Raw genomic sequence first — 13,634 nt, forward strand, 5'->3', positions numbered from 1 at the left:
TGGAATGCTAAATTACACGATATATCTGGTTTAGTGATGTATATCCTCACACCTGTTGTCCTAAAGCATTTTGGCCAAATTAGTTTGTTCATTTCAGCTTCATGTTTTAATAAGCTTTTCTTTTTTAATAATTGCCTATTGCCCTTAATTTTTATGAAATCGCCAAATGGGATGAGATGAAATCCTCATCACCTCATCACTTAAGCGTCATGGGTTTGCCACTATGCTGAGCGTGCAGTGCAGTTCCCCAGTCCCCCCTCTGGTCGGCGCTGTGCACCACGGAATGTGCGCACTGAGGGTCCAATCGTTGATTTTGAAGTCTCGGCAGCAGCTTTTAAAATAAGATACGATGGATCTTTAATGATCCAGTTGGGGAAGCATGGTCAATTTTGGCATTATTATAGGTGACACGCCAATCAAAGAGCAGTTTGCATGGATTTGAAAACCGCTCAGGTGGAACGGGATCTAACTATTGTTAGATGCGGAATTTATTTTATGTAGCACATTAAATATATTGAATTCGCTCATAACATATTGGACATTTAACTCTGTTAGATGTAAGACCGTATGGGCTAGGATGTTTAATCAGGTTTCACCTATATGACTGCTCGAATGGAACATAATAACCAATGTGTGCTCAATAAATGATTCTGTTTTATAAATGATTTCTCATTAATGTGAGATGATTGAAACAGGATTTGATGCTGTGATTTCGGGGTTATTTGGCTGTACACAAAAAAATAACGTGGAGTCTGATTTAATAAAAACGCAAACATGAAAAGAATAATAAAGAAAATCGTAATAAGCGGTCAGTCTTACATCAGGAGGCCTTAATGAGTTTCTGTCATCCACCTGAAAACGTCGATTGATGACATGGCCAACACTTTAATTGCTCCCATTGATTGATAGTATAAAAACACAACAATGCAGTCTCATAGCCCGGGTGGTTTCCCCCCTATAAGAAAGCTGGCTGAGTGAATTGGGTGTAGCTGTGTCTGTTGTGCGCCTTGGCCAATGGAACCAGATCCTCCCTGCAGTGCGTAAGAGCGCGATTTAGGATTTAACCAAGTCTTTGCTGCGGGGCTGGCTGCAGTCTTCACCAGAGCCCGACGGCCCGAGAGCCTTTCAACAATGACAGTCTAGTTTTCACACCACTTTGGAGTCAGACCGCTTCGTTTCTTTTTTTATTGTTTTTCTTTCGCTAATCAAATAAAAACAAACCCACGCGTTCCCTATCGAAGTATGACTGGAGTATTCGACCGGAGGATCCCGAGTGTGAAAACTGCAGACTTACAGAGCTCCTTTCAACTCTCCACCATGCACCATCCGTCTCAGGAATCTCCTACTTTACCCGAGTCCACCGCCACGGATTCTGGCTACTACAGTCCCGCCGGTGGAGTCACTCACGGCTACTGCTCGCCCAGCTCCACCTCGTACGGGAAGCCTCTCAATGCCTACCAGTACCAGTACCCGGGTGTAAATGGATCCGCTGGAAATTACTCGACAAAATCCTACACTGATTACAGCTCGTACACGACCCCCGCCTACCACCAGTATGCTGGGACTTACAGCAGAGTGCAAGCTCAGCCGAGTCCACAAGGTAAGGGCCGACGTTTTTTTCCATAATAACAATATATAAAGAGCAGCGTTTTAGTGGATAAGCACATACAATAACCCGATAACCGCATTTTATCTTGTTTTATAATTTATTTGCATTTCTTTTATCGGTGACTGTTCCTCTTGCTGGAAAAAAAATCCCAGCCTGAAGCTAGATGAAGAAATAAGGAATAAATACAAATTTGTGTTATGTTATTTAAAACCACGTCATCCAATGCGATCCTTACTAATAGGAGAATACACGTGCATGTTACTTTTTGCCAGCCCAGAATTAATTTGGTTTAGGAAATTGAGTTTATGGGATTTAAGAGATATAGGCGAAACCCCATACAAAATATAATCGAAATACGGTGCAACTTGTAAAAAGCACAATCTTCTATTTTAATAGAAAAGGAGATAAGCGAGCCAGAGGTGAGGATGGTGAACGGCAAGCCGAAGAAAGTGAGGAAGCCCCGGACTATCTACTCCAGCTTCCAGCTTGCCGCCCTGCAGAGGCGGTTTCAGAACACACAGTATCTGGCGCTGCCGGAGAGAGCCGAGCTGGCTGCCTCTCTGGGACTCACGCAAACACAGGTGAGATTTTAAATCAAAGTCTTCCTTAACCCATTTTGATTGTTTTTAAATGTTTACAATGCTCTTTTGTTCGAAAAAATATATCTTTTTGTGCTTTGTTTCTGTGCGCCTTTACGCACCGTGCGTCATCTGAACCTAGTATGTCTGATGCACGAGATATTAATGCTCTTGTTTTTTGTTGTTGTTGTTTTTGCTCTTTTCCAGGTCAAAATTTGGTTCCAGAACAGAAGATCAAAACTGAAGAAGATCATGAAAAACGGCGAGCTTCCACCGGAGCACAGCCCCAGCTCCAGCGACCCCATGGTGTGCAACTCTCCACAGTCCCCGGCCGTTTGGGACACACAGGGCCCCCCCAGGCCGCACAGCCTACAGCCACAAAACATCAACACGACGGCTTCTAACTTTTTGGAAAACTCGGGGTCATGGTACACCTCAGCCGGCAGCTCCATGGCTGCCCACCTGCAGACCCCTAACTCGATACAGCACTCGTTGGCTCTTGGAGCGGGGACGTTATATTGAAGAAAGAAAGAAAAAACCTGTTGTTCATTTCAAATATTTTTTTTTCTCCTTCTATGGGACTCGTGTTCAAATTTCAGAGGAATATGCAATGTATTTGATGACAGTCATAGAAGAAACGTGTAAAATGTGTAAATGTGTGCATGTAATTTATTGCATTTTGGAAGACTATTAAACGTTTAAATGGACAATGGAACTTTGAAAACCTTCGGCGTCGCCGCAGTCTCTCGTTATTTGAACCCTCAGTTATTTACACTGAACATCACGACAAAGACTCACAGACAGAAATGACGCTTGTGATTCTCAGGTGACATTTCCACACAAGGTTGTAAATCACAGCTGCTCCGTTCTGAGCTGCATCTAGAAACAGGGTCGTGATCTTAGACGTTTTCATTCGCACCTACAATTTCTATTTATTCTGTGTTTTTTATTTGTTTTGTTTTTTATTTGTATTAAAGATATTACGCAGACAAATTTGTCTTGGAGATGGGGAATATGTCTTTTTGTGAGGAATGTGCCTTTCTTTTCTCTCATGAGGCTAATTTTCACCTACATTTGCGAGGATAGAGTGCAGCACAATTATGACTTTATTAAACAGACATTAAGCAAATATGTGTTATTGTGAGAGAACATGGCTACTGTGTACCACTGTACGCCTTAACCTGCTATAATAATTACACTTCATTGAATACCGGTGTTTCTTGAACTGGATTGAAATATATAGCTAATATACTGCTGGGAGTTCTGCCAAATATCATAATAATATTATATAATATAATAATATGTTTTGTAGGCTATTATTTTTATATACTATCTGATTTATGGTGATATAGGCTTTGTATCCTGGCATTGTTATAGTAATTCATACTTTTAAACTAACACAAATTCTTACAATAATCACACACTATTTTTTCGTGTAATAATTAACATTCTCAAATATGTATTATTATTATTATTATTGTTATGTTACTATATTGACTTCTGCCTCTGATCACCACCAGAATGATCACCTTTTTAACACCTTTTGGTGGAGGACCTGATTGAGCCTTTCAGTCGGTTCAGGCTCGTCTGTAAAGAAAATGCCTGCTTCTCGCAGCAGACAGTCTGCAGTCGCTCTCGCTTTGTGTCCCCTACAATTAGCCGCTTTGAATGGCAGAGAGGAGGCGAGGGGGGCGGCACGGAGATCTGAGACAATCCGCATTCCTGTGGGGGTAGACCGGCTCCAGAGCTCTGCCACTCCCGGCCGCAGCCAACCTTCCGGGTGAAATAAAAAAGAAAAGAAAAAAAGGAAAAGAAAAGGAAAATCCTCCACGATTTCACCATGTTATTAGCAGGCACTCATACCAGCGCTGCCGCTGCAAAAACCGCTAAACAAACCGTGCCACTGTGGGAAACATTGGGGATTTGAAAATGGATCTAATTGAATTTGCCCGGCCATATGCACAAAGATCATATTAGTGATTTTTTATATTGCACAAACTACCCCCCCCCCCCCCTCTGTCTGTCTCACACACAGACACACACACACACACACAGACACACGCACACACACTAAACAACACTGCATCTGACCCACACACTGACCCATGCATGTTACCATTTCCACCTGACACAGAATCCTATTCCTCCTCCTGATTGCAGCCTATTCTGAATACACTACAGACACGCGCGCACACGCACACACACGCGCAGGCACACACACACACACACACGAGCAAATAGAAAATGCTCGCCTTAATCTAACACGCCACCGTGCCTGTTATTGTTGTTGTTTTGCAGGCTAATTTCTGATGCAGGCTAAACGGTAGTCCCGTAATTACAATGCGAGCAGGTCACTCGAGAAATTTAGATTTTTTACATTGCACGTGCACGCTCTCAAGAACACTCAGGCGCGCGCACAACCTCGTGCACAGAGGCACAACACATTGGCCTTTATATATCTTTCTCATACACACACACACACACACACCACTACTGTATGTCCCCGACTATCAATCTCTCTCTCTCTCTCTCTCTCTCTCTCACAAACACACACACACACACACACTCACACACACACACACACACACACACACACACACACACACACACACACACACACACACACACTAGTGGTGCCATTATATCGAGGGCCCCCGTTTATTTCCAACCGAACATTTTCCACTCAGCTAGTTTCCCCCCGTTTTGCAAATCGAGTCTAAATAATGACAGTTAGCTTTACTGGACAGCTTCAACTGTAACACTCCACAATAATTATTCTCCAGGATTAGGGCCGCCATTATCATAATCTGGACATTGACAATTACCTATAATTTGCAAAGATGCGCTTGGTTCTTGATTGCAGAGCCCCTTTTTCAAGCTCGCCATCACTAAACAGTGACAGTAATAACAGCTAATTTTGCAGGCAATATATAAGAGCTTACCGGGGTGTGCAAACACTTTCCCACCTGGATTTGCTTATTCAACCACCAGCAGTAAAACCGGGCAGAGCGTTCTGGTTTATCTAGAGAGAAGCGGAGAAAGGTAAGGATGAGTCTTATATTTTCTGTCCTGTGTCTGTTCCTGGTCATATAGAGGAGGCTGTGACACTCTTGGCTGAATGGGACTCTCCGGCTTAATAGGTTGGGACTGTGACAGACATAGAAAATGTAGCATTTCCCTTTAAAATTCTGATTGTATTTGTTGTTAGACTATATTAGGGGCTGTGAATGTGTTTATGAGGGTGGTTCCGGACCCTGTTGAGGCGTACAGTTAGTGGTAGTGTGTAAGATCTTGTCAGGTGCTGTAGGAGCTTTTATATGAGAAGCATGCTGTATAGTGCATCAGCTACTGCTGCTGGATCTCAGAGCAAGGAGTGACACATCCCTCTCTGCACCCCCCACCCCCATGCCTGTCACTCTCCTGCACTTTATATCTATCTCTGTCTATCTGTCTATCTATCTATCTATCTATCTATCTATCCTACCATCTATCTATCTATCTATCTATCTATCTATCTATCTATCTATCTATCTATCTATCTATCTATCTATCTATCTATCTATCTATCTATCTATCTATCTATCTATCTATCTATCTATCTATCTATCTATCTATCTATCTATCTATCTATCTATCTATCTATCTATCTATCTATCTATCTATCCATCTGCTCATCAAAGCCTTTTTTCCATTTTCAAAACACGATGAAACGTGTCAGTTCTGCTCTGAATAAGCCAACTGTGTATTTGTGAGCTTTGTTGATGTTTACTCGACTTCTGCTTCGGGCTCCCTGCAGCCTGCAGATCAGGGTGCACATGGCCCAGGAGCGGATAGGCCCCAGTCTGGGGGCCCCAGGTATATAGGCTGAATGTGCGCCAGTGGGACATCCGCGACTTGACAGCTGCATGAAGCTTTTCAGCGTTGTAATTTCAGATAATATCCCGAGCGCTCACTCTTCTCGGCAATTTGTATGTGAATAACCGAATAATTTTCCCCCTTTTGTTCCATCTGTGCTACCTCAAATCCAAATAAAGATGCCTTTTAGTATTAAAAGTGGTAGAAAATTACAGGTAATTATCTTTGACGGTAAAAACGCTGTAATCAGCGGGCTACATCAAAAATTACCCTAATTATGCCTGCATTTATGAGAATGGAAAAAAAAGCCTCACTTGGATAAAAACCCACAAATTGTCCCAAATATCTCCTTCATATTGAACGCCGCTGCAGCTGGCTGCTTTGTTCAACATCGATCCCGTGGAGCTTGGCATTTAACGGCCTGCATTAGGACGGAGAGAAGGGAGAAAACATTGTGTCAATACTTCTAATAATTGGGGGTGAAATGACAAGATAAGCTGGACCTGGAGCAAATGTCTTTCGAGGTGAATGTAGACAGCAGCGAGGAAGGGTAAGTTAATTCCCTCCGGCATTGAGTGCGTTGGATAAATCTATATACTGTGGCGTTACTCATCGGCCACTGAGCGCTTTGAATTTATTTAGAAATGTTTACTCTGTGATGAAATGGCTTTTCACTGAGATCTGTGTCATTGCCTTATGTTCATATTGCCTAGAAGCTCGTGCACACGGGGGGTAGGCCTGTTATAATGTCATGTTGGCCCAATATGAAGCATTAAAAAATGCCTAAAATGAAGGTATGAAATCATGCAACAGCAGGCATCTGTTTTTGAGTCACGGTTTACTCAATCTGACAAAACATAAAAAGTGTATTTACAACTAAAATCGCAGATTATATTTACAGACAGACAATTTGCTTGGTTTTGCATGTTGGAGAAACAACCAAAAAAGGAAAAAAAAAGCAGTCAGGAGTCCACCACCATGGCGAAAGGCTCTGGGCGTCACAGCGCACGGAGAGTGTTAAGCAGTCTTTGCCCAAAGTGGCTAAAATGTCACTGATAATATTTGGTATATTGACGGTTCAGATGTTGACATGAATGAAAGCATAACAAATATGCGAGCCCACTGAACAGCCATGTACTCTTAAAAAAAAAAAGTTAGTTCCTTTGTTTGTGTCATCACACCGAGGCTTGGGCTGCGTTTTTATCCTTCAGAAGAGGAGCAGCCAAGGGGGGTGTTTTTCTCTTCCTGCTCTCCAGCATCCAGTCTCTGCGCTGACACAAATTGTAGGCTACGTTGGAAACTGCATGGCGGAGATCCGGAGGCCTCCAGACAGCTCACTGACCCCTTTGCCTCATCAGTCTATCTCTGCATTGAATCTTGATGTGGGGAGGAATACCAGTGAGAATAGCCGGGCATGTAACTGTTGGCCGGCATGTTTACTCCTTTGGAAGAGGCCGAGACGTCCCATATCGGAGGGATGGTCGGGGAGCGAGGGGAGAGGGACATGGAACCCGGCATAGGGTCGCTTTCGTGCGGGTTGCCGCCTTGCTTTAGGAGCTTCTTGAACTTTGACCTTTTATTCTGGAACCAAATCTTTACCTGCAGGGGAGAAGGGGTGCAATTAGTGAAGGGTAAAGAACACGTGTGGAGTTGTTGAGTAGGCTTCAGCAACAACAAAAAAATGCATTTATTAAAATAAGAAATATCATTACCAAAACGGAGCACACGACCAAATAAAAGTAATAATAATATCATAATCTTTATTGTGTTTTTACACATGGTGGACTCCAGGAGCTAATGTTAAAAATCCAGAGTGTAAATCCCTTGCTCATACCTGGGTTTGTGTCAGTCCCAGAGAAGCAGCCAGCTCGGCGCGCTCAGGTAAAGCGAGGTACTGTGTTTGCTGGAAACGGTGGTTCAGTGCTTGGAGCTGCAAACTGGAATAAATTGTCCGAGGTTTGCGAATCTTCTTGCCTTTCCCGTTAAAACGAATTTCCCCGTTTTCAATCACCGTCGTCTTCTGCTGCTCTGCAACAAAAACAACCAATGTTAACATTCAAAAACCGACACACACTTGATCATAGTTTTGTGTGCGTGTGTGTGTGCAGGAATAAAAACCCGCGTGAAAACCAGCCGAAATAGTCCGTGAAGATAAAGTCAGAGGCTCCGAGTGAAACCGTCTCAAAAAAATAATAATTCAGGCCGATAAACGTTGACATCTCACATCGCCTTTAAAGCGCCGTGGCAGCCACACTCCTCATACGCTGTCATATTTCGGATATTGCTGGTAATGACATGTCAATTAAATGCTAATTACAACATTCAAGGCGTGCGGGCTGCCTAATTTTCACGAGTAGTTGGTGAGGATTGCACGGTGGCAATGATCACACCCCGGGCATTAAAACAGGGCGAGTGAGGGGAGTGCTAAACGGGACAGCAAAAAACAAAAAACACAGACCGAAGGCAAGAGGCTCGATCTCTGAATTATCCGGTGCCGTTTACGCACGTTTTTCTTCGCTGTAATCGCTCACCTATACGCTTGAAAGATCATTCGTCCGAATTTCGGAGTTTGCCGGTGACTTGGGGCATGACACCAACACTGGCAGGGAGAAAAGGTTTGAACCCCACCGTGGGTGCTTAAAAAAAAACAAGGTATGCGCTAATGGTACTGCCAGGCGCCGGGGATGGACGTGACGCGGTGCCATTTTCCACTTGGCCGGTGTAAAAAGGGGGTCTCTTACCTGTGCCGTCTAACCTTGTCTGTCCTCCCGTGTTGTTGTGATAGGATGGCAGGTACGGGCTGTGGTGCGGATGGCTCACGTACGGGTAGGGTAACGACCTGTTGTAGGTGTTGGTCCCGGTGTACGCGGTATTGTCGTGCTGGTGGTGAGCGTGTGAGCCGGAGTGGAGACAGTGCAGCGGGTAGTGGCCGCTGGCCATCGACGGGGAGCTCTGCTGTGAGTGCGACTGCTGCCCAAACTCCATGAAAGCAGACTTGGACGAGTCCTGAGCCTCCAGACCGTCAGCCATCGTAGTCATGGTCATCATCGAATTTTCTGCCTTGAGAGCACTCACCCCCCTCTCTCTCTCTCAAGACCAAATCGGTTTTTCTCTCTCTCGCTGTGCTGTTGTCTCTCTCCCCCTCTCCACCGCGAACAGATATTGTCCTATTAACACCCGAATTTTCCAGAGGCGTCTTTATTCACCCCCCACCCCCCTTGTCGTGTGATATTCTCACTCAAAGTGGCGGAAGGTAGGTATAAGTTAAGGGAGAGATTTTAAGGTGGATTCTGTTAAAATTGAGCCCTTGCTTCCAGACTTGATGCAGACACTACAAGTAAAATGGTTTGTCTCCAAAGGGCAGCGCCTTCCGATTGGTCATCCAACCCAACGTCATCAGTGCTCTGCGCTTCACGGAGACTTGAGCTGGAGTTAACCCACCTTACCAGCTCCCACCGCAACTATGGGGGAAATAATGTATGGTGGGGAAAGACGCATAATTCCTACAGACAAGCTTCACACGTAAAACCAGCTCTTTTGGAAGTGCAGAGTCGATTTTCTTTTCTTTTTTTACCCAAATTACGCACGACGCGTAACATATAGCGCGCACTTTGATTTAGCCGGATGAGCCAGCAGTGTATATGTGCCTCAATTTTTCTCAGCCTTTAACTCCTCCTCTCCTCAGGAATTAATTACTCATAGGAAAATATCCCCTTTTAACGATATTAAAAGTGAAAATTGATTTTGATTAACCTAATACTAGTGAAATATGTACGATTGCCAAAAAAAATCATCATTTAGAAGAATTAGATATTTTTTTTATCAAATGTTTAACCAAGTTCAAAGTGTTAAATAACCCCAGTGTATTAAGTATAGCTTTAAATATATATATATTTTGAAGACACTATACTTATTTTTACTACACAAGTAATCTGTTTTATGTCAAGGGAACTCATAAAACAGGTGGAATAGCATTGCAACAAGTCCAGTATTTTATTTACAAATTAGAACTTTTACTTTCTTTTCTATATATATATATTTATTTACAAGGAATAAGTGGTTATCCAATAACGTATTAAAATGAGTGTTTGCAGTGTAGTGCAGTGTAATGAGCAGTCCCTCTTTAAGCCCCCCTCTGCTCTGAAAGTAACATATATTATAACTGTTCGTTTTCCCTGGGGCTACTGACCATATGATTAAGGATCTTCAGATACAGTACATGTGACACATCAAATAACAATATGCCTGAGGTACAATAGGTTATTTTGCACATAGAAGGGTGGATACCGTGGTAAACTGACAGTGTCTTTTATCCCTGTTGTAATATGAGGCCTGATAGGGTCCTCAATATATGTAAATTATACAGTTTGCCTCTGAGGGCTGCATATAAGAATAAAATGCTATTTGCGCTAACATAAATGCAATAGGTATTCAAATCATGTTTTGCACCACTTTGAGTACATTTTGTTTTGCCGCAATGTAACATCCAGGGGTTTTACACACAAAAAAGGGCGATGAAAAATAATTATGGTTGCAATCAAGTTACTACGAAAACCTATTTGATTAGCGGCCACACTTTACTCAAATTGCAGCTATAAAATTAAGAACAATTCGCCTGTAATGATTATGGACTGGATTTATTTTGGGAGGGTGGAATAAAAGTGGATATAGCATAAATTATCCCCTAATTATACGCCAGTGTCGCCTCAATTATCCTCTTATCAAAAATGGTTGTCTAAATGCAGCGTTTAGTTTCAATTTTCTCCTTTTCTGTAACAAGAACTTGGTACCTTGCTATTATCGTCAACTACGGTTGTTATTTACTTTGTGGGATTTAAAAGTGCACAACCCAGCCGGATAATCATTTTTACTGCAGCGGACCAAGAGAGGAGCACAGAGGCAGGGATGTGAGCCGCACAAGGCATCAGACAGGACTTGCTTTTATGCTTGCAGACCCTTTAAGTTCTGTTTTTTATCATTATTATTATTATTATTTTAAATCAAGGGGTTTCTTCTATTGTCGTCCGGTGGGCTGCAGGTAAGAGCTCCTTTTTTTGAATGCTCTTTTATGTTCACTGACGCTGGTGAATGATTTTTATTGCCTCTGAGAATTCTGCATTTTAGGCGCATGCAGCAGTGTGGCCGCGCAGACCTCAGCACACCTCGGTCACCCCTCAGTGATCTAACATAGTGGCCAATTCCCCTGCCCGCGTTCCACTTGGACACGCAAAAGAGAAACCAGATCCTATTCCTTTTCTAATCGCCTTTGGAGGGCTACTACAAAGACATACATGCTTTGCAGTGATGTTTCCCCGCGGGCTAAAAAAAAATCCTCCAGGCTCGATTAAGATGAGACATTCTCATTATCAGTTTTTTTGTTTTTGTATTTGTTTTTGTTTTTTTGCAGCATCATCCGCGTGTCACCGCAAGATTATTAAATTGCGGGTAATGTCAGAGTCTTGGTGTCCCGCAGGCGTGTTGGGAGGCTTTTCTAGGCACACTGAGATTAAGTGAAGTGGTGAAAGGATGGATTTGTTTGAATACAGAGAACATGACATACTCGACCTTGGTGCTTTTGAAATGTTTAAGACGTTGCCTATTGCATGCATGCTGACAACCGTGTCTGATTGCAAGGCACACGAAAAAAGAACATGGGCCTATACAGGATGTTATCAGAGGACGGAATTTATAAACCATCGTTTAGTTTCGTTGTGCAAAATGTTTTGAACATTTCGAAAATGAGACATTATGCCGTCTAACGCATGGTCCACCTGCTGTATCGTGCCCCCAACCCCCTCCGTCACCCCCACCCCGGTGTGCTCTGCCTTATTAGGAGTTCACAGCCTTATTCTGGAGAGAAATTATTTTATATTTCACTTCGTCAAAATGTCAATCACAAAATGAACAGCGTTCATCTGCAAATCTAGAAATCACTTTGTCCCTAAGTAGATGATTGACCTTCAGCACAATCAATGGCCGTGGTGGTTTAACAGAAGTGGTCTTTATTTCCATCTGTCTTATAAACGCTGATGAATGACTCTCTAAAATCACTCCACGCCTGGGATTTCCCTCACACCCACTTTGGGATAGGTGCATGGAAACCGAGGATATTTTATATTGCGTTTTGTAGCTGTAACCTTAACATAGTCACTTTCTGTTTACAGACGGGATGGGCACCTTAACCTGAATTTGTAATATCAGTATTCACTTAGGTTAGATCCTTTATAGCATGTATAGATGTGATCTCAACTTCATCCAACTTCAACTAGAATGGCAGTTGTACATACATAAAATATAACTAATTCCCTGTCTTTTCTGTCTGACTATATATTTTTTTTAACTCCGCATGTCTTTTCGTGTCTATCTGGCCACATGTGTTAATCATATCTGAGCGTTAACACGAAGTTCCAGCAAGACACAGGTCATAATTGTAGCGAGAGGCTGGGCGTTTGCGGTCGGTCCCTCTAACAGCTATTGACTGGCTCGCATGGAAAGCCACCTCCTTGGCTGCTCAGCCTGGGATCCGGGCGGTTTTTTGGGGGTACGCTTAGAGCTTGTCACTGCAGACAGAAACCGACCGGGAGGCACTTGAGCAACATGTCTCCCTTCTCCGCAGAAGCAAAGCCACTGGCGCTCCACAGACAGCCAGGCGTCGACGGGCTCCCCATCTCTGCCGCTTGATGGGCGAGAAGTGGCGAGGGGAAGCGCAGATGCATACTCCACACAGCTGTCAGTATAACGTGGTTCATTGTTACTAGATTCAGAGGAGCACCCCCCCCCCACACACACACACACACACACACACACACATGCATCAGCCTTAAATTATCACAGATCAGCCTCTAATGCTCTAGTAGAATTCATCCGTGCCCAAACGGTGGCGTGCTGCTTTTTACGCACATAAATTGCGCACTGCGCGCTAATGCAAAGGCACTTATGCAAAGCTTTGATGTGTTTTGTAAAAGCGTGCAACTACACCAAAAAAAAATGAGTGTGGTTTGGTCATAAAGAAAATCATGCGCTCTGGGCAGACCACTGTTTACAAGTTTTGCATGATAAATTAGAATTGCATTATCTATTCAGTAAATACAAAAACAAAAAAATTGGCATATGCATGGCCCCAGGTGCAGACGAGGGCCTTCAGATGGACCCAGCGTAACGTGATGGTAGTGGAGCTAAATGACCACAAATAAGCAAAGGCCTGCACCACTGAATCTTCACAGCCTCTCATAGACTAATGGATTTAATTTGGCACGACTGAAGCTGCACTGGTCCCACTCAGGGCCCGAGTCCTAATTAAGACTGTTTGTTTCTCTTGTCGCCTTCTCTCGCCTGCATGTTTAGGCCCAGCTGAGTGATTGCATCGCTCGGTTTCCTACAGCAGTCATATGGCTTTTATACGTTGTCAGAAGGAGAAACGAGAGGGCAATGCACCTGAAACTCAGCCATTTGCTAAATGAAACAATAGTATTAGGATCTTGATTAGCAGATGTCTGTCACCAATGTCTTCACTTTTTTAATATACTAAGACAATGAACGGCGAAATGGCCAAGGATGTATGTATAATGGTTCTGACATGCACTTGTCTCATA

At 43.3% G+C, this 13,634-nt stretch overlaps 2 protein-coding genes across 2 annotated transcripts; one reads left to right on the plus strand and one right to left on the minus strand.

The window, feature by feature from the left end:
* The first annotated feature begins 1,092 nt into the window (after nucleotides 1-1,092).
* On the plus strand, nucleotides 1,093-3,167 carry dlx5a (distal-less homeobox 5a). The gene is made up of 3 exons (XM_083925311.1): nucleotides 1,093-1,600; nucleotides 2,006-2,190; nucleotides 2,395-3,167. The coding sequence occupies exons 1-3, from the start codon at nucleotides 1,243-1,245 to the stop codon at nucleotides 2,707-2,709; spliced, it is 858 nt and encodes a 285-aa protein (XP_083781437.1). The 5' UTR covers nucleotides 1,093-1,242; the 3' UTR covers nucleotides 2,710-3,167.
* A 4,015-nt stretch (nucleotides 3,168-7,182) lies between these two features.
* On the minus strand, nucleotides 7,183-9,090 carry dlx6a (distal-less homeobox 6a; the record flags this gene model as incomplete). Its single annotated transcript, XM_083926284.1, has 3 exons — nucleotides 7,183-7,641; nucleotides 7,877-8,070; nucleotides 8,784-9,090. 3 exons carry the CDS (start codon nucleotides 9,088-9,090, stop codon nucleotides 7,402-7,404), a joined length of 741 nt encoding a protein of 246 aa, XP_083782410.1. The 3' UTR covers nucleotides 7,183-7,401.
* Between the last annotated feature and the right edge of the window lie 4,544 nt (nucleotides 9,091-13,634).

The sequence above is a fragment of the Echiichthys vipera genome (assembly GCF_963691815.1).
Source record: "Echiichthys vipera genome assembly, chromosome: 13".
In the NCBI taxonomy this organism is placed as follows: Eukaryota; Metazoa; Chordata; class Actinopteri; order Perciformes; family Trachinidae; genus Echiichthys; species Echiichthys vipera.